Source organism: Trematosphaeria pertusa (assembly GCF_010094035.1).
Source record: "Trematosphaeria pertusa strain CBS 122368 unplaced genomic scaffold BU26scaffold_9, whole genome shotgun sequence".
Lineage (NCBI taxonomy): Eukaryota > Fungi > Ascomycota > Dothideomycetes > Pleosporales > Trematosphaeriaceae > Trematosphaeria > Trematosphaeria pertusa.
In genome coordinates this window covers 1,433,992-1,460,206 of record NW_022987220.1, presented here as the reverse complement: position 1 = coordinate 1,460,206, position 26,215 = coordinate 1,433,992, and the positions used below count along the sequence as shown (strand labels likewise).

The following is a 26,215-nucleotide window of genomic DNA, read 5'->3' as shown; positions in this document are numbered from 1 at the left end:
GCTCAGAGTGAGGAGAAGTGCTCAGAGGTTGCTGACACTCGCATCAAGGCGGCCGCACTATTGTACAGATACAATCTACGGTGCTTCGTACTATCGCACGACAATCAGGAGGAGTGCGCCCTGACATTATGCGCCCCGAGGCGAGGAGTTTTCTGGAAGTGCCGAGGTGCAGTTGGTGGTGGCGGCCACGAGGCCCAGGCCAGCTTCCGACGTCTTCCGCCCCGGAGCTGCTGACTAAGGCGTCGGTCCGATGGCGCCTTCCGACATTTGCCGTCTTCGTCCACCACCAACCTCTATTTGCCTGACTCGCCGTCTTTACGAGCACTACCACGATACCGCAAATCGACTCTTCTTCCGCAATGTTGCTCCATAGAAATAGATCAGATAAATGCCAACCACACAGAGCACGGTCAACCCGGCTAGCAACGAAACGCCACCGTCCACACCCAATGTATCGAACATCGGCCTAGCAAAGAGAATTGCGCCCGATGCGAAGGCGCCGCGCGCGAACCCGTTAGCCGCGAAAAGGGAGCCGGTGTATTGCGCGTATGTGAACGGGAGGTAGATGAAGATGCATTGGGTGATGATGAAGATGCCGAACATGCTGATAGCGACGCCGAGAAGACTGACAAGCCAATGGATAGAAGGACGCGCGGTCCAAGCTGTGTGGAGGAGAACAACGTCAGCTTTTGACTAGCGACTGTGTAGGTCGGCGTATTGAGCTTACCGAAGAGAAACAGCCCGACCGGAATGCAAAAGGACGCGAAGAGACCTGGAACTAGGCGCATCTCCGGGGTGATGGACCCCGGCTCCATCTTTGCAAACCTTGGGTCAGCCACGAAATAGAAGTATGCCATATACGCCACCATAGCCGTGAGGAGGCCTGCCAGAACAGCGAGAAATGCGAGTCCAAGCTCGCCAAGGTCGAATCCATATACCCCCTGGAATACTATTGGAAATGACTCAAAAAACGAGTAGTATATCCCGTACGTGATAGCGATGTATACCGTCGTAAAGAGCAGCGCCGGATCCAACGCATTTATCTCCCATGGCTTTATCAGCGCGTCGAAAGCGATCTGCCCAGGTCTCATCTGCGCCTGTCTGATCTCGGAGCGTGACTTGAACATTTCACGACCAGTAGCTCGTCGAAGTCGTTTGGCGCGATGATGAAGAATCGCATCGGTTGATGTTTCGGGCAGAGAGAGGAACATAGCAATACAGGTCGGGCCTGCCAGCCACAGAAGCTCCCAGGCAGGCCATCGCCAGTTCTCTTCTTGTACTGCAAAGCCACCAACCAGTGGGCCCAGAGCCTGTTCTCAGTCAGTGGTAGAAAGAGGTGGAGTTGAAGGACGTACAGGGCCAAGCGTTGCACCACCACCCCACAACGCAATGACATATGGCAGTACTCGTGCCCCAAAGAAGTCCGCATAGCTCGCCCCAGCAGTCGCCAAACACGGACTGCACATGAGCCCCAACAAAAATCTCAACACGAGCAACCCCGCGAAATTGTCGACCAGCGCTGTGGGAACGCACAGGACCACAAAAAGCATATATGTAATGATATACTGCGGGTTTCGTCCAACAGCCGGGATCTCGGAAAGCGGAGTCCATATCAGGGGCCCGATGCTGTATGCGAGGACGTATAGGGACAGCCCCAACGACGCAGCTATCTCGCTGACCCCAAATTTCTGGACGACGGACGGAATGCTTGAAGTGTAGATGGAGGATCCGATGTATGCGGAGAAGCTGTAAATCAAGAGGAGAAAGCTGACCCAGGTCTTCTTCAGGGTACTCCAGTTGTGGGGATTGTCCTGGTCGTCGGCGCTGTACCAGTCTACGACGACAGTGGCATCAGCGGTGCCGTTCGTCGAGATGGAATCCGGCGTAGGTATTTGCTCTTCTTTGGCCCGCATGTGTGATAGTAGCTCGAAGGTTGGGAGCTGCTCTGGGTATGGGGCGGTGCGATTCTTCGTCAAGAGACGAAGGACGGTGCCAACAGGCGAGTCTCTGAATATTTCGAGCATCGTTGGAGTGTAGGGGAGCGAATAGGGCTTGGAGCATACACATGTTTGCGAAGCAGTCTATATATACAGGTATGATAGCTAACATATCCGTGCAGAGCAAAATCATCAACACGGTTAGCGTTGCGCGGCGCTCAACGCTAGCCATGTCCACTCTAGCGCGTTCATGGATGCTAAAGTCCGTTTCGCCCAAGCTATGTCCGCCGACCTTCTCACCTTCCCTTCCACGTTTGCAATCTCGCAAGGACGCCTTTCCCGCTGTCACGCAAAAACTACTTCATTTGTCATGGTCAATTATGGCCCCTCAAGAGCATGTGGGACATGCAAACGGAGGCGGAAGAAGGTAACGTCTATATCCTGACATGCCTGTTCACTGCTTATGCAATTCCCGTCCACAGTGCGATCTGTCGCGTCCTGTAAGTGGTTAGCTTTCCGCGCGCATGTACTGCAAGCCACGGTAACGGCGTTGCTTACGGAATTCTGCAGACCTGCACCAGGTGCAGAAACGCGAACATCGCATGTTTAGGCTATAAAGACGAGACCGATATCGTCTTTCGCTATCATGCTCCGCCACAGCGCGTCAGTCCGGCGGAAGTGCATGCTGCTCGCTTTCCCCGGACGGACTTGAGTGATCTAAAGGATGACCAACCGGAAGATCCCGATATCAAGGCATTCCTCGATGACTTTACCGTACGGTCCACAGACAGAACAATATCGCGCGGCTTCCTCGATGGCCTCGATGGGCTCATTGCAGCCGCCGGCCCATCATCCGATCTAGCTCTCGCCATGCGCATCATATCCCTTGCTCGGACGAAGCAAACGCTGTCCGCCGCCCACACCCTCTACAACGGCCTCCTACAATCTCTGCGCGCGCAACTGACAGCATCTTCTCACCTATCAATCCGCTCATTAATTCTCATTGTGCTCCTGGGCATCTACGAACTAATAGTCTGCTCTGACACTGACTCCGGCTACTGCAGCGTCCACGTCAAAGGCATAACCGCCATCCTCTCTTCCGCCAACCCACCCTTGAATCTCCGCGCCGCAACTGAACTCTTCCAAATGAGCGACCCTCTCATCCTGCGGAAGCCCCTCGAGCCTTCAGAGAGTCCCGGCGTCCTGTGCGCGCCGGTGTCGAATCACTCCGTGGTATCGCTCGACAGGATACTTATTAAAGTGCACCCTTTGTGGTCGCGCTCTCTTGCTCTGTTTGCCGATCCGTCAGCATCAGTATCGAGCCTACGAGAATTGGAAATTGAGGCAGAAGAGTTGGACCTTTATTTCACGTCGTGGTCAGAGAGTCAGCCGAATACGTGGCTTCCTTCCCGTATTGGCTTCTTCGAGTCTATACAGGCGGCAAAGAGCGCAGTTCCGGTTTGCCCTGGTCCGGTGGACGCGTACTTTGACTTGTACGTCGCTGCTGTTTGGAACACATATCGCAAAACACATCTCATGATTCTCGACATCGTCGTTACATGCGAGCAGCGCCTAGGTGAACGCCTTCCTGCTCAGGAACAGCGAACTGCCGGATACGCTTCCCAAGCCGAAGCTCTCGCGGAGGGGATTGCGGCCTCTATTCCCTTCCACTTGACGTCCAATCTCGCGGGTCACATGCATGCATCGCCCATGGAGATCGGGAGACCGATCGGAGGGCTGCTGTTGCTGCATCCACTCAACGTGCTGGTGAATTCGACGAGTATTTCGCAGGAGATGAGGGACTACGCGGGTCGGTGTTTGAAATGGATCGGGGAGAATATGGGGATTGGGCAGGCGAGTGTGTTGGCGAAGGTTAGGCAGTCCTTTTAAGGGTACTTGGCAGAGACAACCACGTATGCTTGCTAATCTGTGATAGCCGGAAAACAATTTACCCTTCCAATTCGTGGGCGAAGGACACATCCTCCTTTGGGCTGGTATGTTGACTAGTCCTGCTTAGCTGTAGAGGAAATGGACAGTCGAGAACTAAGCAGTACCATACGCAAAGACCATTGCTGTTGCCACCTCATGTCGTATTGCATCGTCCTATTCGTTCGTCTTTCGTATAAATACCGCGCCTGTCCTTCCCCCCACTCTCTACGCACTCTGTCCTGATACTCCGCTGACTAAAACCATAACGCTCATGAGATATGGAGCAAAAGCGTCAAAGAAGGCGACTGATGGAGACCGTTCGGTGGAGGCTCCAGGCCCTTGCCAAAAGCCGCCGATATCTCCAAGTAATGGAGGAGACTGGGAGTTATCGCGCTTGCATGGCGACTGCACGATCCGGCCGCGCTAGGACGGTGAAGTGGTAGATGCGGCCGAGCCTCGAATATCACTTCTTGGACGTATTGTTTCGCATCGCCAGTCTCGTGCCAAATCACCATGCTAGTTGGCTGAGCCCTTGGAACCAGGGAGATGGTTCACGAGTATATAAATCTCCTCCGGGCACGTTCTTTCTCCTACTCTACGGTACAACTATTTCCCTATCGGCCGCTCTAAAATATTAAACAACCACCAAATGCACGGCTAAAGGTCCTGGAAGCATCTCGTCTAAAATGCGACTCAGTCGGCGATTATGTCTCCGGCAACTGAACACAGCGGACTATACTGCAGCCCGTCAAGTTTCTGGAAAATAAAGAGGATTAGCAAAGATACTTGACAGAAAGGACATGCCGTACGCGATCAGAAAAGAATAAGAAAGTGACCATGGAGTCCAGTTGTGGCGGTGGATTAGGAACGAGACTTGTAGACTTGCGGGCGTCTCTCTCGTCCTCCTATATAAACCTTCCGCTAGTCGTATCTACGACCCCTACAACATTCCTCAACGCAGGACTCGCGGTCTAAAAGCACCAGCAACCGGTATTCATGGACTAAAATCTCTTCGACGTGCTCTACGAAGACGAGGCCCAGAAACGGGCAATGACCAAGAGAGTCCCCAAAACAGCAGGTTTGGCACGCATGATGAAGGCCATGGACGCGCCCGTTCGGTGCTACGCAAAAGAGACGGCACCAAAACAGGCAGAGATATAAACTCTTTTGCGATCGACGTATGACGAGAAGTGCGGGTCCCGCGAACTATCTGGTCGCAGGTGGAGCGGTTGATTACCCGCTGAAGTATATAAAGCCTCATATTCCAACTCTTTGCCTGAACCCCTACACTTCACAGCGAGGCCGCGCTCTAAAAGCACACTGTGATCCGCTCTCATGTCGCGGTGGAGAACCCGCCGGTCATGGATAGTACTTAAAATTCAAACAACTGTATTCGATGGGGCGGAAGAGCTCGATCTGAAGAAGGATTTAGAACGGGAGGACTAAAAGCCATGGTCGGGGAATCTTATGGATAGAGAGAGAAGAAATGAGGAATGGCGCTATCTCGGAGGGTCCGCAGTGGCTGAGGAATAGACTTTCACCTCGGCGTTCCCAGGTTGCACGTCGCCTCTTGAGGACCTTCGAAATTCGCAATGCGATCAAGGTATGGAGTCGAGGACGAAAAGACTGCACAAACGGTTTCGATGGGTCTCTTCGGGATGGAGAATCAAGCAAACGGCTTTTAAACTGTATGCCACCAATTCTATGTGCGTCTTTGGTTAATTCGGAATCGCTACTTCACTACAGCCGCGGCAGAAGGACCGTATTTCGGAACCACTTCTCCTCGTTTGAGCATCTGAAGTTTCCTGATCACGCTATACGAGTATATAAACACCTATTCATCTTCCGTTCTTACTCTTCACCCTTCCTTGCCTATAACTTGGCAGAGGACTAAAAAAAATAATGGTGTGGTTCAATGGTCTGCCTCTGTTTGGCTCTGCGCTCTCGCCTCTCAAAAATAAAGAAGAGACACCGCATGGTCTCTTGCTCGAGGATTCTGCAAAAATCGCTCGACGGTACGTGCAGGGAGTGCAAGGCTTCCTTATCGAAATGTCACGATGCAACTCCCAATGTTTTTCTCTTGAGAGTCTTCTAAATTATGCACAAGGCAATGTGATAGGCTCGGAAGTCCAAGATCCTCGACATGGCGGACGATGGAGTTGAGCGAAAGGAAGCCTTTATAAAGAGATACGACAACATTCAAATGGGTATGCTTGGGCAACGCGGTTCACGTACAAATATACCAATTTAAATGCTCCTCCTGCCACTATGCAGGACCAAAACATTCCGGAATCCGGAGATATGGCTCGGGTGTGGTTGAAATCCAACGTTAAGCTTCTTCCAGAATTATTGGAAGCTATGTTCATTCTCCCTCTCAGAATTCCCCTCGAAAGGGCCTAACCAGCGACATATGGACTGCAAGGTCTAAAAGATTCACTATCCAGCCGCATGGGCCTTGTCCGAGAGGAGGGACGTTATCTCGCGCTATCTCCAAGCTGGATCCAATACCTTCGATGAGCGTACTCAAAACAGAATTTGGGCTTAGCATGACGCGAGTTCTCAAAGACGCGTATACTAGCAGGCCATATTTTTCTAAGATCCGTCTTTCGGAACCGTTTCTCGGGTAAATAAACTACTTCATCCTCCTTCTTTCCCTTCACACATCCTCGCTTCACTGCTCTGGAGGGGAGTAAAATTGCCCTTTGCCGCTGGACTTGGACCTCAATCTTCCTAAAAGGCCTGATGACAGGGTCATGCTTCCTCGGTCGGGAGTTCGTCGCAGCCCCATATCCAGCATACTCGTTAAGAATGGCGGCCTTCTCTTCCTTCAAGAGTATGTTCCGGCTTCCCTCTAGCCTACAAAATGGCTAACAGTCAAAACTAAGGAGGCGCGTGTGAACAAATCATCTGCGATCGAAATCTAGAACGAGAAGGGCGGCTCTCCGCGCCAATCTTGAAGAAAAGAAAAAGGAGACTCAGAATATCCACTTCCACACTCCGATGAGTGCGCTCGAGAAGAACGGGATTCATATCAGCGTTGAGCTGCAGAAACAGTAGCAATCTCCATCGATGTCTTTGGGACCGCCATCTCCTAGTCACTAGTTGACTATATAACTCCATTCCATTTTCTCACTTCCTTCCCCACAGGCCCAACATATTCTCAACCCACTAAAAAGGCCGTCGAAACTATTCCATGGCCGGAAAAGGATCCGTGACCTTCACGCGTCTAAACGCGCTGCAGTTTACAATGATGGTTCGTCACCATCTATGAAAACCAAAGAACTACAAATCAAGCACAGAAGCGCAATGGAGAGAACTTCGCGCTAGAATCTACGGCCAAGAGGCACTATGGCGGAAGAGAGGAGAGAAAGTTCGTTGGGCTATGCACCCATACTTGCGCATGCATCTGAACATCAGAACGCAAAACCCCATGGCGCGAAAGTGCAATATCGCGATGAGCCATGGCCTGTGGAAGTTGTCGTAAAATCCGGCATGGCTATCAACAAACTGAGAAACTATAACGCCATCGCTCTGTTCCGAGGAAAGTCTCAAAACCTAGCAGCCGGTCATTCTATGTGGACGTGGCTCGTTGGAAAGCCCCTTAAGAAGATGCATTAACAACAGATGGAAGAGAACAGCGGATCTTTTGATAAATGCAACATCTCCAGGACCTCTAGATCTACGAAAAAGAGTCAATGGCGAAGGCATGGAGAACCCAGACCAACGAGATATAAAACCCTCACAGCGCTTCCTAGTTTCCTTCTCTCCACACCAGCTGGGTCAATCTTCCTCCGACTTAAACCTACACGATGGCAAGCTATGTCCTAAGGAACGAGTCGAGGACGATAGCACTAAAAACCGTTACCAACAATTCGAAGCGGAAACCAAAAGGACCCAAACTCCAAGGTAATGTGTCTGGAGAATCTTCCGACAAAAAAACCGCAATCCACCTATTCACTCTTGATCGAGTGCTCGAATGCAAGCACACTCCACACAAAACAGAGGCTAGATGCCCAGCCATCCAAGTTCATGGGATTAAAACATTCGCCACATACTCTCATAGCCGGCACGGCGAGCTCTTCCAGCAAAAACCATGCAGATGGAGGATTTATGCCTGCATCAAGACAACGGCGAACAAGTGCTCATGCCGACCCTAAAATGCGCCGGGGACTCGTGAGAAAGCTTAGATACAGTCCAGAACCCACACCACAGTCGCTGAATGCTTGGCAGCGTAATCGAAACGCTGCACGATAACAAAGACGAAAGTATGAGCACTTATAGATACGCTGTCTGCGACTCCTTCCTGCTCTTGGCCATCATTTTCGTGGTGCCTAGGCATCCGTTCATTCTCCGACTAAAAACGAGAAGGACAGAATCCACGGCCCGAAGCGGAATTCAGCGAGCCAGACACAAAAGCCTGCCGCTTATGACTACATGCTCAGCGCAGGGATTAACACTTCGTAAACTGCTACCCCATTCGGACTCGCGCGCCTAGTGGTAGCGGCGGTAGCTGTGGTGGCTAGAAAACAGACAAGATTGTACGGCATGAACAAGACAAGTGGCTGGCGAAAGCAATGTGATGGACCGGAGTCCTTTATCCAGCAGAAATTACCAATAAGTTCGCGGACTTCCGAGGAGACGAGTATATAAGCCTCCCTGATCCTCTCTCCTCTTACTCTCCACACGATCCTTTCTTTTGCTTGACTAAAAATTGGGAGCAGACCATACTGATGTCTTCCCGAGCGAAACTGTAAAAAAGACAAATTCCCGGCTCAACATGAGGACGTGCGCTTCGAGGCAGAGTCTGAGAAACAAAATGCGTTAGCATATTCTACTCATGAACTTACCTCTCTACTTTGCTTACTCCATTCGCCGATGAAAATCTACTACACACCGTCAGTACGGACTAAAATCACAATGAACACCTTGCGATGCTCTCTTCCTAAGTTCCCCCCGGTACGGTCTCATGGCTCCGGTGTTCTGGCTCCGCTAGCGTTTGTCAAAAACCCGATAGCAAGACATGATATGTGTGCGTTGGCATTGGGAAGGCATCATGGACATGAGTGGTAGGGGCGCAAAGATCATGGAACCGCTTAGTCGTCACAATTCCTGTTTCTTGAAAGCGAGTATATATATATACTTCGCTTGTTGTCCGCCTCTCTTCTTCAAGTCTCTCCTGACACTGGAATGACATGGATACGCTCGATGGGAATTATATCGAGGGTCGGAGCCCTGCATGCCTCTCTGTGAAAAACGAGATGAGTGCTGGGCATGGCGTAAGCCTAGGACGCTTTTCCATACTAGAAGAAAGAAACAAAAATAACGTCAACGACAAGCGTATGTCGGGCCCTTGTGTGGATGTCGGAAAGATCAAACAGCGAGATATGAGCAATATTCAGCGCCATCTTACCGTGCAGCGAAGAACGCGTAGGGAAGTCTATTGCAGATGGCAGCAGCGAGTGGTGGCGGTGATGGTGACGAGCACAATGGGAAAGGAAATTGAGTAATCCAGGATTAATGGAATTTCGAGAATCACAAGAGAAGCCTTCAAGGATCCCTGGAAGAGAGAGAGAGGACAAAGCCGGCTATTAGCTCTTTACGTGGACTTCTGAACCTCTTGAGGCTGCGCGATATCTAGTGAGATGTATATAGGTCAACGGCAGAGGACAGCGAAGGTGCAGGTGTTGAGCTCACGCGTGATTCGTGACGTGCATACGTATCGGACCGGCATCGGAGAGTTGATAAGATAGGTGACAGCGGCACGGATCCAGAACCATGGGAGATCTCGCCTTGGCCTCTGCCGAGCGGGATAAGCTGCAGCGACATGTATGGCGCAGTCAGCCATCACATCCGCGTTCCACATGCCTCCAATGAAGTGGATGCGGATGCGGACCTGAAACGACTGTTGATATTCGCACGATAAGGATCAGCAAGAGATCTCGATGAACTGCCGTGGTGTTCACGAGCTTCGGAGTTCGTATGGGGCCGACGCACAGGCGGACAAGGTTCTCTGCACCGCGGTGATCGACGGTGAGTTCAAGGGTCTGGTTCGTCGTCAGCGGTCGAGGCGGGGGACGTGGCAGCCCGCCTGTTGCTGTTGAGCTTCGGTATGCGAAGGACTCTTCAATCATGGCTCTGGTCACCGAAGGAAACATTGCTGCTGCGGATGAAGCGTTTCAGAAGCAAAATATTCGTGTTGTGGTGCCTTTCGCAATTCCCAAAGACGCGGTCGCAGGCCCGTGCAAAGCCTGCTCCGATCCAGTCGCCAATGGTGACGTTTTACGAGCCCCTCCACGACCTCAGCACCCTCGGAACCCCAGCCTGTCGCAATCCTTAGGAGCATGGCATCAGCGGGCACGCGACGTGCCATTCGCGTGTCTAGGAGCTGTTCCTGGTCTACGGGCCTCCACTCGCCAGACGGACCTTGGCGGGCTTTATTGGAACGCTCGAAATAGCATCGCTGCGCATGCGGCTGAGCTCACTAATGACTTTGCGTGACCGCCCACCTCAACGAGGAGTTGCTCGCTGATCTTCCTCGAATCTTCTTCGAATCTTCTTCTTTGGTGGTGTTTGCGTTGGACTTTGAGTTTGTGGTACAAGATGTTGGCTTTGGAGCAACCGCAAAGCTTGGTGAAGCGAAGTACTTCGATATGGAGACGGCTTTCGAGACGGGAGAGGGAACGGGAGCACAGGCCGCCAGTGCCTGAGAAAGTCGAGGTCGTCCACAAGCTCCAGAGGCGTCGGACCGAGCCCGCGAAGCAGAAGCCGAATAGGCCTGTTATTGCGCACCTCCAGCGGGTCGAAGTCCCAAGAAAGCATCCGGAAACGAAAGTAAACGCAAAGCGAGTCGTCGCAGCCGACATGCGCACAACGCCATTCCCCCCGTCGTCGCAAATTCGCACGGTCTCATGGAATGTCTTCCTGACCCCCGAACAAGTGTACCGGTTGGTCATGGGTTTCTGCCCTCAGGAAATGGAGGACAAGTGGTTCATTTACTCCGAGGGACCCGATCAATCCGGCAAACTGAAGGTGCACTTCCACCGCAGCTGGACAGGGCTGAAGATTGCGGAGCTGTTCGTCGTGATCGACTTGAAAGGAGAAGGAGCTGGCAAGATTGTGGGGATCAAATGGAATGGCACCGAGCAGACGAACGGGATGGACGAGGAAGAGGCGAAGTACATGGTCTCGACCACCTGCTCCTGGGTGCTTGGTGTCAGTCTCGAGACCATGTGGATATGATATGATTGTGGGGAGTAAGATAACAAGTGAAACGACTTATGAGGGGCTCGCACTGTTGATAAGACTGGATGTGGATCAGGGCTGGTGTTCTGGAGTTGTCGAGTTGGGGTTAAGAGACGCGACGTTGGTAGTTCCTTCCTCCTTTTTTTGTTCCACGTACCAATTCCGTAATATCCGGCTTTCGAATCTACAGTATGATTTTTCTTCGATCAATGTTGGGCTCTGTGCATGGAAATGGCGTAATACGAAGCGAGTGGTGTGTCCCTGTAATTTGTAGCGGTGGTGTTGGGGGCATTTATAATATATCCGCCTTCCTTGTCGATAGCTCGTACTCCGAAAGAAGACATCTACGTGAAATTCCATTGCCGAGAAGAATGCTCGCTAGGGTGATGGGCTCGTCCCGTGATTGAAATGGGCAGCACAAGAGCGAGAATGGAAGAAGCGAAGTGTGACAGGGAGGGAGCTAGAGGGACAGGGAACCAGAAATGAGTTGAGGAAAACGAAGGTCAGATGAGTTGGGTGTCGGGTGAAGATGTGATGGTGACGAGGCAAGTCGTACATCACTTCCTGTTTGTTAGTATTCTCGTGATTGGTACATCAACGGTTAGGAGGAGAGAATCTGCTCTCCATTCTTTCCCTGGATTATCTTGCATCTGATTGAGCTGCGTTTCGTCTGAGCGACAAACGATATCTTGCAGTCACATGACATGATCTGTTTCCGCATGCTACGGCAAAGCGTAATCCTTGCGCGGGTATTTCTTGCAAAATCCACGCTGTGGCAGTAATTGTAAGCTCTGAATTGAAGTCGTCGACAAATAGGAGAAAGGGAAGGGAGAGCATGCGGCCGCTGAGGAGGCCGTGGAGATCCGGCCCTACCGCTTCCGGCCAGTAGTGTCTTTTTTAGTGGGACTCCGCGGGCGGGGCAGCTTCCCAACCTCGACATCCACAGTCCGCGCCCTCGCCCTATATATCGGCTAGAGCAAGCTTGCTCTTCTGATTTAACATGTTGAGCCTTCCATCCGACATCCAGTTGCTCATCCTTGACCATGTGAGTTCCAATCGCCCCGCTCAGTGCCGCTGGATTCTTGGACTACCACAGGGCACATTGATTGAAGCATAAATTAACACCAACGCTCATAGATCAAGCTTCCCTCTCACCTTAAAGCGCTCTGCTTAACATGCCGCCACCTCCGCGCCCTTACCACGCCGCGACTGTACAAGAAGATCACCATTGATCTCGCTACCTATGACGACGTACCGAGGTTCTTCAGATGCATGACAGCCGGGGGTGGAGCGCATCTAAAGGACACAAGATGCCTTACTCTGCTGGATGACGCACTCCCTCCCGAGGCGGACTCCTTGCAACCTAACCGCCTGAACTTCGATCAGCCGCCAGGACCTCCCCAAGACGAAGCTACGAATAGAGTAATTTCGCCCGAGATGTCGACGAAAGTAGGCCTGATACTACATGTTCTTCCACGGAATTGCCTGCATACATTTCGGTATGGTCCATACCCTTTGTTATTCCTCGCCATATTTGTCATCTAGTGCTATATGATTGCTTCTCTTTCGTCAACCTTTCACTCGGAATTTCTCTGCGAAGCTGTTCTCGATCCCCGCCGGGCTAGCACCATGCGGTCGGACATTCGACCGGAGTGTACCATAGAAATGCTAATACTTCCCAGGTTCCAGTCCATTAAGTCGCTGGACGCCACACTCATGGGAAAGATCGATGAGTATCAGTCACAATCCTTGCAGTATATACATGTCACATTCGGGTATTCCTACGTCTAGGAAAATTTCACCAACCTGCGGACCGTTGATCTCTACATTCCTAAAATGAGTAGAGGGTCAGCCGTCCTGACGTATCAAAGAGTGTTTCAGTTGCCTGGGCTCGAACGCCTGAGCCTTGCGAATTCGCGATACCACGACTCAGGTCCATCCTTGGAGGTTGCACTGCAATCTATGGATCAGAAGTCTGCCCAACTCGACCAGCTGAGATCGCTCTCGTTATCTCACTTTGTCCTTCCGGAACTTACAAAGCCGTTGTTGAATATGTTGGGCATTTCCTTGCTCACTGAACTCACCCTGTGGAGGTGCGAGGAAACGAACGTCTTCCTCCGCGCGGTGGCTGAGACCCTCAAAGGGACAGAGCTGAACTTGAAGCATTTCGCCGTGGCCCTCCGTTTCCTTGAGGAAGAGGAAGACATCGACCAGCCTTTAGACAAAATTCTCTCATCATGTTCCAAACTCGAGAGCTTGTGTCTGGAATGGAGTGCCGGTCCAGGACATGAGCAACTCCGAGCGCCCCTCTTTGCGAAGATCTCCAAGCTTGGCCAGAGCCTCCGTGTACTCTCTCTCCACTGTAGCGCTTCTGAGGATCTGCGGCGGTTTCCATCTTCGGATACTTTGACACACCAAGAGTTGAAAACTCTCTGCTCGTCATGTCCGCATTTAGAGCAACTGGGTATTGAACTCATAGACGGGAGCCTCGACGAGCCCGACGACCTCACCCTATTCATGGTACTTTCCCTATGCACCAAAGCCCTCTACCCAAAATCCACTAACAATATTCAGGGTGCGCTGGCTGATCTGCCCCAGCTCAAGATACTCCACCTGCGCCAAGGCTTCGGAGAGCCACTTCATGAAGGAAACATCCACGTCTCCAAAAAAGACATGACCTACAAGCTGCAGCGCCTCGCGAATAATCTGTTCGACTTTTCATCCCTCCTCTCGCCCAATCCGTCACTTGAAGCGTTGGTCATCGGCCAGGATAGGCGCTTGAGTCTACAAGGAGAGGTGCAGGGCTTCACCGATTACACGTCCAGGCACTGCTTCATTAGGAGAGAGCAAAAAGACATCCTAGGAAGAACGGCTGCTATTGGTGTTCCTGTACCGTCCTACATCTTGCGGTATGAGAAGGATTACGCTGGAATCATGGACTGGCATTTCAACTGGTGGTGCGAACCTTGTTTCTTCATGCCACGGCTTCCTGGTCGCTTTCACGACGACTAGGCGGTTTCTGAAGCCGTGGCATATCAAAGGGGAATCGCGAGCTGCTTGACAAACAGCGACCGGGTACCGGATGAGCTCTTTGGGACACAACCTCTGCTCGTGGTGTTGGCCGCCGCTAGGGCCGTCCTATTTCAATCCGACAGCTAAACCAGCAGGCATCTAAGTCGGTTCGCTCGAAAGTATGGGACCACCCAAAAAAAAACACCTCGAATAAGGAATACGGAGAGGACAGTGAGCAGATAGAACGGCGCCATGGGCCGTCGTATAAGGTTATGCGGGTGGAGTCGACCATGTTTGACCAAGTGAAATGGGAACCTTTCGTATTAAATTCAAAATCATAAAATCATTTACGTTTCGAGATCTACCTTATCGCATAGAAAGCTTCGCGATGAAAATGTTCCTCGACTCTCGCGCACCGTGTCACCGATCGGGATGAGCTCATCCAACCTCGGCATCTTTCTAGTCCTCCCCGCGCAAACCACCATCGCTCCCCAACCACAGCCATGACGTGCCGACATCCCGCACCGCACCCTCTTATACGGGCTTACTATGCCAGGTCCCGTCCTGTCCCGTCCTTTCTGCCTCCTTAAATCGATCCAATTCAGAGTCTCCATTGCGAGACGTCCTCATTTCTCGACCGCGTCCAGCCGAACCCAAGCTTCCCGCAAACAGCTTCACACACGCACGATTGGGAAGCGATTCGAAAGAGAGACCGCTGTGGACAGGACACAAAGAAGGAGCATGAGTTCGCCCGCAGACCACCAGCCGCTCAAAAAGCCGCCAAAGACGCCAGCAATCCCGCGCCCTTCCTCAAGGCATGTACTTCCCCCCCTCCACTTCCCTACCCTCTATGCCTCTTCCTTCGCGAAACCACCAATACACCGTCCCCTTTCTTCCTATCTATCTGATCAAGGGCTAACCCACCGCCGTACCCCAGCGTCCTCCTCATATCGCCCCAAAACCAAATCCTCCTCCTCCACCGCGTCCGCACAAGCTCCTCCTTCGCCTCCGCGCACGTCTTCCCCGGCGGCGCCCTCTCCTCCACACACGATGGCGAGATCCCGCCTCCCGACCACCCGGGCAGACACTCCGACGGCCCCGCCTACCGCATGGCCGCAATCCGCGAGACCTTCGAAGAAAGCGGGATCCTGCTGGCGAAGAGCAAAAAAACCGGCTCCTTCTTCACCGAGATAAGCGACTCGGAGCGCGAAGAAGGCAGAAAAGCCGTGCACGCGGGGACAACGAAGTTCGCCGAGCTCCTCGCCAAATGGGGCGCGGAGCCCGACACCGCGAGCCTGCTGCCCTTCACGCGCTGGATCACGCCGCCCAACGTGGCCAAGCGCTTCAGCACGCAGATGTACCTGTACTTCCTGCCGCTGGGGTCCGTGTCGCCGACGAAACACGCGGCTCCCGCTTCTACGCCGCCCGGCTCCGGCCTCGCAGAGGAGGATGAGATTGTAATCCCGAACCCCACGCCTGACGGCGGCATCGAGCACACGGCCGCGCGCTTCCTGCCGCCGAATAAGTGGATCGACCTCGCGCGGTCGAACCGCATCATCCTGTTCCCGCCGCAGTTCTTCCTCACGTTGCTGCTCGCGCCGTATCTCTCGCCGACGGTGACATCGCCCAGCTCGCCCATCCCTTCCACCGCAGAACTAGCGCAGGAGAGGGAGCGGCTGATGGATTTCCTGCGGAAGCCGAGGATGTATGACGGCAAGCCGGAGGTGTCGTTCGCAGAGGCGTGTATCAGCCCCGTGGTGCTGGGGAAGGGGCAGTATGGCGAGCGGGAGCAGGACGGGGTAGGACAGGGTGTGGATCGGTATACGGCGGTGTTGCGGCTGGATTACCCCGGGAAGGAGGTCGAGGAGCTGGGGTATGGGCGGAGGAGCGGGATTAGAGAGTGGGTTGTTACGACGCGGTTTAAGGGCGAGGGGCCGCGGGATGTGGATGTCAGGAGGAGGGAGGATGTGCTGGGGAAGGGGGCGGGGAAGCTGTAGATAGACATGTGTTTAGTTAGACTCACGGGCGATAGAAGGTGGGGATTTGGATAGAGATAGTTGCATTTGCATTGCCTTTCATTCTTTTTTTACTTACTCTTGGCTGTACTACCCCATTACATCATGGACTATTCGTTGCATCTGTGTAGATACTGTACTCTTCTAACATGCTCATGCTCCAGCGCAAGTGCAAGCGCGAAAGCCACCCTATCATATGAATCGTGCCCGCAAAAGAAGAGAAGCCGTCATGAACAACATGACATATTCGCACCATGAAACGACGAAGAAACCAGAAACGGAACCGCAACACCGACACCGACACCAATACCGCGGCCACCCTATGCAAGTGAAAACGAAGGTATATTCACCCCACCCCTCGCCATCCAAGCCATCAACACCACCAACCCATTTCCTAGGCTTGTACCCGATTCGCCTGATGACCCAGATGCCCCTACTCATCCCGATAAAACTTCTTAAAAATTAAGTGCAAAAACAAGTTCACATTAACCCTCGCGGCGCCCTCGGCCCCCTTGGACGCATCCCCGAACAGGTTCATAAACTGATGGTTATCGAACTGCGCCTGCAGGAGTCCATCGAGGGGTACTTCTGCGAACGCACCAGGGATCATCATGGAACCCTGGCTGCCCTGGATCTCGAACACGCCGACGGTGTTAGAGCTAATGGTGACGTCCAGGCGATCCCATTGGCGCTCGGGGTAGCCCTGCCAGGAGACCAGGATACCTTTTTCGGCGAGATTGCGCGCCGAGTATTTGAAGCTGCCAAAGCGGTATTCGCGGCCGGAACGCTGGAGCTCGCGCATGTGGTTGTACTGGCGGGTGAAGGGGAGGAGGAACTTCTTCTTCCCGCGCTTGTTTTGCAGCGTTACCATCGCTTGCTCGATGTAGTCATTGTAAGACTTCAGCTGCGAATCCAGGAAATGCGCTTTGTCGTCTAGCGCAGTGAGGGTAGCGCGCACGCCCTCGAGTTCCTTAGTGCGCTGGATGCGCCGCCGGTGCTTGGTGCGGATATCGACAGCGATGGCGTTGAGCAGGTCCTGGTAGTGGTTATGTGGCGAGATGCGGCCGGCGCGCTGAAGAGTGAGGATGTTCTCCAAGGCATAGCGTTTCAGGGTTGGGTAGTCCATGTCGAGGAGAGTGGTAGAGGTCATGTCGGTGGTGTAGGTAGACGCGGCGGAGGAGCGCAGCTTGCGCGAGCGGTCTTTGTTATGGGCGGCGAGTTCTTCGCGCACGAGCGCATCCCAGCGGTCTTCGTCTTCGGGGGTGACAGGTTTGCACATGATTTCTGTGAGGTTGGCGCCTTGTTGGATGCGGATGATGTAGAGGATGTAGCGCTTGGTCTCCATGAAGAGAGCTTTGACTGCTGCGTCGGGATCTGGAGAAGTTAGTGACTGGTGGGATCATATAGACCGACATTACTTACCTTCTTGCTCGTGGAACTTGGGATTGAGAGTCAACGTGATCTCGGTAGAGCTGACGTGCAACAGCTCGCTCTCGTTGTTCTTTGCACTTCCGAGCTCACGAATGACTTCTCGAAGAGGATCGTCCTGACAGGGGCAGAGGATCGGGAGGTCGTCGACGACGAGGCCGTGGATTGCGAAGATATCGGCGAGCTTGATGTAGAGCGTTGGCTTCGTGCGGGCAAACAGATCGTTGAACTCATCGATCTCGAACTGCGCCTCGGCGTCACGAACATTGATCATGTTAGACCAGATGTCCTGCAGCCGATCAATAGCTTCAGTGATGTAGCTATTCAGGGGCTGCAAGTACACATTCTCTCCGCCAAATAACCGGCCAGCGGCCACTTGACCGAGGACTTTGGCAACCTCGCCGAGATTCCGGTTCATGAGTGGCGATAGGCCACGGTCAACAACACCCCAGTGTTGGGGGTGAAGCAGCGCAGGTTGCATGTAGGATTTCCATACCCAATGTCCGGCAATTTGGAGAAGCTGTTCTTGGGCTTCATAGGGGAACTTTTGTCGTAGTTCCTCAAACATCTGCTGAGCGAGATACCGGACGCCGTAAGGCATTCTGTGAAGCACTTCTTCGGTGATCGAGAAGAACTGATCAGCGATATCTCGGAGATCCTGAAGGTGATGGATGAACGTCTCTCGCGTCTCAGGGTCTTTGATCGCTTGGTCTCGGGTGACGTTGGGGTCGCGCCGACTCCGCTGGCCCGTTCGCAGCTCCTCGTTATTGATTGCCGACCGGTATATCTGCATCGGATCGCTTTCTAGGTCAAGGTGTTCATTCTCGACGATATTCTCCTTGATCAACGGACCAAAAAGATCCTTCAAGAACTTCCGGTCCTTAGGAGATCGCACGTAGCTGTTGAAGAGTTTCGTCCAGAAGAAGTTGCCGCGGATGTACTCTTGGAGGGCCCCACAGCCATCCACCTCTTCTTTCAGCGATCGAGCCATAAGCTTCAGGAGATAGTACTCTTCCCTTCGCTTCTGAGCAAGGCCAAACAAGCTCATCGTCAGCTGTTCGATGCGCTTAGTATCTTTGTCAGCGAGGCCCTGCTCCCTGAGACGCTTGAAGAGTCGCGCCATGTACTGTGGCTGAGTCTGAAGAATAAAAAAGAGCTCCTGGTAGTGCTCAAGCTTCCGTCGAGAGTTCTTGTTCAGTGCCTTAAGGTCGAAGGGGTCCTTAGAGGAGATGTCCTTGCTGCTGAGGAGTGTTCCCACATGACCACCGAAGTGCTTCTGGTGCTTCACGACTTCATCGAGGGTGATCTTGTTCTTGACCAGTAGTGCGATCTTGATGTCCAGCTGGTCAATATACTGCTCTGCAAGCTCGTTCTGGCGGACGTGTTGAACCACCGTTTTCCGGAGGCGCTCGAATTCTGTGCTCTGTATTAGCAAAGACTCCCAATAGTACAAAGTGGGACGACTTACCAATCTCTTCATCGAAGTCGATGTCGCTATCGTTGAGCAGATGCACAAAGTTCTTGACGGTTGAGACAGGAGGATTCTTGCCGCTGGTCAAGCTCTTGTACGCCTCGCCCTGCTGACGCCCGCGAACAAAGCTCTGGAGCTTGATGACCTTCTCCATGTTCTCCTTGTAATACTTCTTTTTCTCGGCGAACTTCCTCCTGATCATCATGCCACGAGCGAGCGCTTGCAGCTCGACGATCATTACATCGTGCTCCTCAACCAGGGCCAGAAGGGCGCCGATCTCTAATCGCAGGACCATTGCCCGTGCGAGCGCCTGGAGTTGAACGATCTCAGGCTCCTGGATGTTTAGCTCACATAGGAGCTCGTACGTGCGCTGCCGTTGCATGTAGCCCCGACACGCTGCTTGCAGGTCCAGAATGGTGGGTGTTTGTGCCTGTAGAGCCTTGAGATCAGAGAAGTGCCTCTGGCGCGACATGAATCCGCGCATGTAAGACTGAATAGAAGTAATGAGAGGTTCCTGATCATTCAATTGCGCGAGGATATCCGCAACCTCAGAACGAAGCTGGCCTCCTCTTGCAACAGCCTGGAGATCAGTGATTTGAGGCGCCTCGGCTTGGAGCGCTTCCTGCAATTGCCTGAGGGAGTTTCTCAAGGAGTTGCCTCGAACCGTAGATTGGAAGTCGGACCAATTAACATCGGTACGTACCAGCTTCTCTTGCATTTCGGCATTCTTCTTTCGTTCTATCGCGCCCCTGGCAGCGGCCTGCAGGAGTGTGATGATGGACTCGTGTTGGCGAAGGTTCTCCTGGTCAGCTCGCAGCGACTGACGCACGAGCGTTGCTCGCGATACGGCTTGAACCTGGGAGATCTCGGCTTCATTCTCCTTCAGTTCTGCATATTCCCGGTCGATCTGGTGTCGGATGAGGGCTCCACGGATCATGGACTGGATGTGCAATACGGCGGGTTCCACATCGCGTGTCTGTTCGTATCGCTCGGAGACCCGCAATCGTTCTAAGGCTCCCCGAATGGCGGCCTGGAATTGTCGGATACCGTTCTCGTGACGTTGCATTCTAGACTTGGTGTACTGAACTTGCGTCCGGGCTTTGCGTCCCCTGAATAGATTCTGCACCATCAGGACCTGGGATTGTTTGTCGCGCCAGTATTCCTCCTCGCCCCGTAATCTCGACCGTATTAGGAAGCCGCGAGCGGCGCTCTGGAGATGGATTGCGAATCGTCGCATGTCCATGCGATAGTAGGCGATTTGCCTCGCCCAGTCGCCTCGGATGCGCGACTGAAGGTCAACGATGAGTTCTTCCCTATCCCAGAGAAATTGCATCATGTTTCCGAGCCGCATCCGCAGCAGGGCACCCCGAATCTGTGCCTGGAGATCGGCAATGATGGCTTCGTTCTCGGCGAGTTCGCGGTCGATGCGATCTTCTTCCGATTCCACCGGCTCGGGCTCTGGCTCGACAGCAAACTTGGCTGACATGCCAGAGAAGTTGGGCATGCTAACCCCAGCCTTATCGAGCCCTTTCTGCATGGCTTCCAGCTCGTGATCTTCGAATTGTAGCTTGCCTACAAGGTTCCCGATACGGAAATCGACCATGCCCTTGCGGAACAGGAGCCATGAGAGCGCGTGAATGCAGTAGATGACCTTGGGTATGTTCTTCTTCTCGTATAAGTCGACAAGCTCGAATCGGAAGAGGTCGGGAAGTTCTACGTCGGCCAGGAACTTGAACAAATGGGCGTAGTTGTTGGAATGCCGCCATTGCAGCTTTGGGTCCCGGAATATCCGCAGTGGTCGTCCTTGTATCGCCTGAACCACCTCGGCCAGAGTCACCCCGTCTCTTAATGCTTCTTCAAGCTCCACGACGGGCGGAATGTCTTTGTGGATGATGTCTTCTATCCACTCCTTTGCCTCTCCAATGTGACACAGGTATTCGTACGCCTGCAGGAATTGCCTCTGCTGGTCCATCCAATTCCTGCTCGCCCAACTTGAAGCTGTCTTCTTCCCTCGCGCTGAGTCGGTGCGCTGCAACCTTCTCCGCCCGTGTAGACCAACCACTTCCTGCTCGGGCGATTTGATTGTGAAGTCTTCCTCTGAAGCTGTCTCGGCAAACTTGGACAGCGTCCGGAGATGACCTGTTGCGGACTTTCCGAGCTTTTGCAGGTCTGGTCGCTCGAGATGGGTCGCGTTGTGGGGTCGAGAGGAGTGGTCACGGGCAGGTGCGCGGATCGAGTCGGAGCGGGAAATGGCCATAGAGAGAGGGCGCGGTTTTGCGGGCGGAGAAACGGAGCCATCGAAAGAGTTGTATCGAGCAGGGTCGACGCTCTGCGATCGTGTGTGTGTCCGTGTCGGACTGTTCGTAGGACTGTTCGTCGGACGAGCAGGCGGTTCGGGCACCGGCGAGCTCTGCGGCACCTGTGGGAGCGGACGCAGAGCCTTGCGCATACTTGCATATGCACTGCCCGGGTCAGTATCTTCGGAGCCAAAGTAGCTCTCTGTGCGTGGTTGTGAGAGCGCCGTCGCCTCGCTCAGACCTCGGCGGTGCCCCGTGGTCACCGGAGGATAGCCGTTCGATGCATCGCTTGAGAATGTGCTTGACCGGCTGGGTGTGTATCGGTTCGAGTTGCTCGAATACGTCGACGAGCCATTAGATGCTGTGGATGTCTGGCGCAGCGGTGAGGGCGAAGTCGCCTGGTGGCCGAGTCGTGTGCGCGGGGCGTAGGAGTAGCTCATGGCGAGCGCATATGTCGACAGCAGATGTTGCGTATAAATCGGCGAGGCATACGTCGCACAGCTTGCGGGTGGAAACGTCGGATTGCGGTGCTTCCTTGAGGCTCAAGAGGCCGTTCTCGAGACCGCGATATTACAAGTCGGACGGAGGCGCCTGCCTGCGAAACGAGCCCCAACGGACTCGCAAAAGGATCCGTCAAAAGGGTCGAATTTGACCAGGCCGGCGCAGAGCGACTGCGTGACCAAAGAAAGTAATGAGGAATGTGGGATTGGGATAGTAGCTTGGAGTCGCGGCGGCGTGGAGGCTGGAATTGGAGGTGCTCGGCTATGGCAGGACTTGTTTACCGCGACCGGGGTGTTTGGTGGTTGCCCTTGGTTACGCCTCAACAGCCATCTTCCCCGCCACGAAAACCTCTCCCGCCTCACGTCACACGCCGGGCCAGCGCCAAACAGGGCCAGTGAGGACCCAATTCTTGCTTCCCGCTTGACGAATGCTCTGTTCGCCCAAATGTTCCTGTGACCCCGGCGATTCGCGCAACTAGCAAGGACAACAATGTGCTTCAGGTTCTGGTTTGGCGGCTCAGCTCAGCTCGTTGACGCGACGCGGTCGAAGTGTAACGCGTGCTAGATGCACTCTCTGTCTTCAGCGGGACATCATTCGAACAATACTAGGAACCGAAGAAAAGTCGTGGCCCCGACATCCCAAAGCGCTCCAGGGCTATTTGCGACCAAGCTCCATCTAGCTAGACTCGAGACTGACGAGAAAACGCGCTAGTACACGTGACCGAACGCACAGGCCACATTTCCCCCACACAAAAAGTTTCGCGCTCGTCGAACTCTTCTGCTCTTGGGAAAAGCCCGCCTCTTTTTCCCGGCCATAGTTCCACCACGAACTGCGGTCTATTTCGTTAGTCAAGCCTTTTCTATCACTTCTCTGTTCCTCGAGAAGTCTTTCTGATCATGCCTATCCTTAACGGCGACGCTATGACCAATGGATCCGCGGACGGCCTAGACTTTTCCAAAGCCCTCGAGGTACTCAAGAACGAGTACCCCGAGCGCGATGGGATAGATGTGAAGACGCTCATTGACTCTAAGGTTAACGGTGGTCTGACATACAATGACTTCCTGATGCTTCCTGGCTACATTGGTGCGTTCCTCTCTATGTAGACACGACCGCTCTAACACGCTGCACCTAGGCTTCCCCGCTTCAGAAGTCACACTCGATACACCCGTCACAAAGAGAATTACCCTCAAGACTCCTTTCGTCTCGTCGCCCATGGACACAGTGACGGAACATAGCATGGCCATCCACATTGCGCTTCTGGGTGGCTTGGGTATCATCCACCACAACTGCTCTATGGAGGAGCAGGCGGAGATGGTGCGCAAGGTCAAGCGATTTGAGAACGGCTTCATTCTCGACCCGGTCGTCATCTCGCCGACGACCACGGTCGCAGAGGCAAAGGCGCTGAAGGAGAAGTGGGGCTTTGGAGGGTTCCCAGTCACAGGTCAGTTATCCCCTTCACGAATTGGGCTTTGTGCCGGCCTTTATTATGATGATCAATCTTTGCCCTTTTAACTTTCGTTCATCCGCAACGGTTCCGCCGTGGTGTGGAATTATGGAGATTTCTGTCTGATGCAAATTTTCGCCGCCTTTCCCTTAAAGTGCATAGCGCCACCCAGTTGCTGACGAGATATGTACAGAGGACGGCACCCTGCGCTCTAAGCTCGTCGGTATCATTACCCCGCGCGATGTCCAGTTTCATGCCAACTTGAACGACCCGGTGACCGCCGTTATGTCTACCGACCTGGTCACTGCCCGTCAGGGCATTGACTTGAGGGAGGCTAACGACATCCTCAGCAAGTCCAAGAAGGGCAAGCTTCCGATTGTGGACGAGAACTTTAACCTCATTGCGCTGCTCTCGCGTTCCGATTTGATGAAGAACCTCCACTACCCGCTCGCTTCCAAGCTTCCACACTCAAAGCAGCTCATCTCCGCTGCAGCTATTGGCACTCGTCCGGAGGATAAGATTCGACTCCAGAAGCTTGTTGAGGCAGGCCTTGACATTGTGGTGCTCGACAGCAGCCAGGGTAACAGCTTGTATCAGATCGACATGATCAAGTATGTCAAGGAGAAGTACCCCGGTCTCGACGTAATTGGCGGAAACGTCGTCACCCGAGAGCAGGCTGCTGCTCTGATCGCCGCGGGCGTTGATGGCTTGCGTATTGGTATGGGAAGCGGAAGTGCTTGCATTACCCAGGAGGTCATGGCTGTTGGCCGACCGCAGGCCACCTCAGTCTTCAACATCGCTCAGTTTGCCAGGCGATTCGGCGTACCTTGCATTGCCGATGGTGGCATCCAGAACGTTGGCCATATCGTAAAGGGTCTCGCTCTCGGCGCTTCTACTGTCATGATGGGTGGTCTGCTCGCTGGTACGACCGAATCCCCAGGCGAGTACTTTGTCAGTCATGATGGTCAGCTTGTCAAGGCTTATCGTGGCATGGGCTCTATTGATGCCATGGAAGACAAGAAGGCCGGAGTTGGGAGCAAGAACGCAAAAGCGAGCAATGCCGGTACTGCGCGTTACTTCTCGGAGGGTGACCGCGTCTTGGTTGCTCAAGGTGTTTCAGGATCCGTCCGCGACCGCGGTTCCATTACCAAGTTTGTGCCCTACCTGATGGCAGGTGTCCAGCACTCGCTCCAGGACATTGGTGTGAAGAGCGTGAGGGAATTCCAGGAGGGTGTGCGCAACGGCACGGTTCGGTTTGAGCTAAGAACCGCGAGTGCACAGGCTGAAGGTAACGTCCATGGCCTTCACAGCTTCGACAAGAAGCTCTACTCTTAGACATACCCCCCATGCATGCATCTGGAGCGGCGTTTGGTGAGACTTGGTCTATTTTTATTGATGCAGGTGATTGATGGCTTATGGATTTGGTATGGCAGAAAAGCAATGATACCATGTTTACTATCTTCGCTCAGATTCTCTCCAACTTCTCCATGCCCCTCCGCTCTCTATTCAAGAAACCCTGCAATACCGCAGGAGCTTGCCGTTTACTACGGCAACCCACCTACTCTAGCTTAAACTCCGTCTTCCTCAAGAACTCTTCCAAGTTAGTCAGCTTACCTCTCGCCTGGGCCTTCGCCCACTCAACCTGCTCCTTCATGTTCTCGCCATAGTACCCATAATCCCTGAACAGCAGGTACATTTCGAAAAGCTGCTCCCTGTACCCCTCCGGCAGAAATCCCTTGAACACCTCATCTGGAACATGCTGGAACTTGACCGTCTTGCCAGAGACCTTCGACATGGTGGCGGCCACTTCATCCATAGTGTACAGACCCTCAGCCGCAGCGAAGAACTTCCCCTCGTACTTCTCCGGCTCAGCGAGGATAGCAGACACCCAGGCGCCCGTGTCCGTAATATCGAGCTGAGGCAGGACAGTATCACCACGGCACAGGCTAGCCAGGACATACGTCCCGTCATTAGCAGTCGAAGGTCTCGGTTTCTGACTCGTGTAGTAGTTCTGGAAAAACCCCGCCGGCGCAAAGAACGCGCTCTTCACCGGCAATCCGCGGATATACGTCTCGATCTCCGCCTTGACGTCGAAGTGCTCCACCCGCTTCAGCTTCCCGCCCGAGATCTCGACCGGGTGCGACATCGAGCTCCAGATTATGTACTGCGCGCCCTGCCTCAGCGCCTCGGAACACAGCGCTTGGGCCTGCGCCGTCTCGATGGCTTTCGTGTCGCGGCCGTAGTGCGTGTTGGTTACGGCGAAGATGAAGGATGCGTTTTTCAGGGCGCCGGGGAGCGTGGACGGGTCGTCCATGTCCGCGCGGACGACTTCTGCGCCTGCGGAGGCGAGGGCTTGCGCTGCGGGCGTGTTGGGGTTGCGTGTTATGGCGCGCACGGAGTAGCGCTGGGAGAGGTCCGGGGAGGAGAGGACGGCGTGGGCGACCGAGCCGCCTTGGTTGCCGGTGGCGCCGAAGACGACGAGGAGGTGCTTTCCTCCGGACATTTTGGCCAGGTTGTTTGGTTGTTGTAGATGAGTCTGGAGAAGAGAAGATGGTATACGATACTCAGATGCCTTCGTTGATATGAAGGGAGTTGACAAAGCTGGTATGGTATCGGAGATGCGATCTCGCTCTGTAATAGCTCTCTCCTCTATACCTGGGTATCGACATTTTGGAACCCATTTTATACCTCACTTCCCTCCAACGCATTCCCAACGTTCTGGTTCGGGCCCTACGACTTCTCCTCTTGCCATCTCCGCAGCCTTGCGGAGAAGACGGAGTTAACGCCTGGTCGTCCAATCAGATTGATCTAATCCGGGCCGGAGCCGAGAGTACGCCTAGGCCCGAAGCGTGCATACGAGCAGAGGAATGGTAGGTTCTTGGCCGGTGTGGTTGATGGTTGTTTGGTATTTTGGAAATTCGTGGGAGGACTAGAGAGGG

General features: G+C 53.6%; 9 protein-coding genes across 9 annotated transcripts; 6 read left to right on the top strand and 3 right to left on the bottom strand.

Annotated features, from left to right (window-relative positions):
• Positions 1-324: 324 nt before the first annotated feature.
• On the bottom strand, positions 325-2,024 carry BU26DRAFT_506787 (MFS general substrate transporter; the record flags this gene model as incomplete). The annotated part of the gene is made up of 3 exons (XM_033826950.1): positions 325-662; positions 728-1,310; positions 1,356-2,024. 3 exons carry the CDS (start codon positions 2,022-2,024, stop codon positions 325-327), a joined length of 1,590 nt encoding a protein of 529 aa, XP_033682577.1.
• On the top strand, positions 1,838-3,970 carry BU26DRAFT_520687 (uncharacterized protein). The gene is made up of 4 exons (XM_033829344.1): positions 1,838-1,884; positions 2,120-2,364; positions 2,420-2,437; positions 2,508-3,970. The coding sequence occupies exons 2-4, from the start codon at positions 2,188-2,190 to the stop codon at positions 3,825-3,827; spliced, it is 1,515 nt and encodes a 504-aa protein (XP_033682576.1). The 5' UTR covers positions 1,838-1,884; positions 2,120-2,187; the 3' UTR covers positions 3,828-3,970.
• Positions 3,971-10,182: 6,212 nt separating this feature from the next.
• On the top strand, positions 10,183-11,430 carry BU26DRAFT_520686 (uncharacterized protein). Its single transcript, XM_033829343.1, has one exon. The coding sequence runs from the start codon at positions 10,467-10,469 to the stop codon at positions 11,103-11,105; it is 639 nt and encodes a 212-aa protein (XP_033682575.1). The 5' UTR covers positions 10,183-10,466; the 3' UTR covers positions 11,106-11,430.
• A 617-nt stretch (positions 11,431-12,047) lies between these two features.
• On the top strand, positions 12,048-13,007 carry BU26DRAFT_349882 (uncharacterized protein). Its single transcript, XM_033822443.1, has 3 exons — positions 12,048-12,153; positions 12,246-12,607; positions 12,791-13,007. Exons 1-3 carry the CDS (start codon positions 12,109-12,111, stop codon positions 12,897-12,899), a joined length of 516 nt encoding a protein of 171 aa, XP_033682574.1. The 5' UTR covers positions 12,048-12,108; the 3' UTR covers positions 12,900-13,007.
• Positions 12,504-14,178, top strand: BU26DRAFT_349879 (uncharacterized protein). Its single transcript, XM_033822442.1, has 3 exons — positions 12,504-12,607; positions 12,791-13,628; positions 13,683-14,178. Exons 2-3 carry the CDS (start codon positions 12,945-12,947, stop codon positions 14,118-14,120), a joined length of 1,122 nt encoding a protein of 373 aa, XP_033682573.1. The 5' UTR covers positions 12,504-12,607; positions 12,791-12,944; the 3' UTR covers positions 14,121-14,178.
• Positions 14,179-14,612: 434 nt separating this feature from the next.
• Positions 14,613-16,168, top strand: BU26DRAFT_520684 (uncharacterized protein). Its single transcript, XM_033829342.1, has 2 exons — positions 14,613-14,935; positions 15,058-16,168. The coding sequence occupies exons 1-2, from the start codon at positions 14,862-14,864 to the stop codon at positions 16,115-16,117; spliced, it is 1,134 nt and encodes a 377-aa protein (XP_033682572.1). The 5' UTR covers positions 14,613-14,861; the 3' UTR covers positions 16,118-16,168.
• A 1-nt stretch (position 16,169) lies between these two features.
• BU26DRAFT_487185 (ras GTPase activating protein-like protein) lies at positions 16,170-22,059 on the bottom strand. The gene is made up of 3 exons (XM_033825936.1): positions 19,032-22,059; positions 17,558-18,979; positions 16,170-17,509 (listed from the first exon to the last, which is right to left on the bottom strand). The coding sequence occupies exons 1-3, from the start codon at positions 21,769-21,771 to the stop codon at positions 16,569-16,571; spliced, it is 5,103 nt and encodes a 1,700-aa protein (XP_033682571.1). The 5' UTR covers positions 21,772-22,059; the 3' UTR covers positions 16,170-16,568.
• A 592-nt stretch (positions 22,060-22,651) lies between these two features.
• Positions 22,652-25,001, top strand: BU26DRAFT_520681 (inosine-5'-monophosphate dehydrogenase-like protein). The gene is made up of 3 exons (XM_033829341.1): positions 22,652-22,915; positions 22,965-23,273; positions 23,470-25,001. The coding sequence occupies exons 1-3, from the start codon at positions 22,729-22,731 to the stop codon at positions 24,609-24,611; spliced, it is 1,638 nt and encodes a 545-aa protein (XP_033682570.1). The 5' UTR covers positions 22,652-22,728; the 3' UTR covers positions 24,612-25,001.
• BU26DRAFT_487178 (NAD(P)-binding protein) lies at positions 24,835-25,779 on the bottom strand (the record flags this gene model as incomplete). Its single annotated transcript, XM_033825935.1, has 1 exon — positions 24,835-25,779. One exon carries the CDS (start codon positions 25,777-25,779, stop codon positions 24,835-24,837), a length of 945 nt encoding a protein of 314 aa, XP_033682569.1.
• Positions 25,780-26,215: the final 436 nt, after the last annotated feature.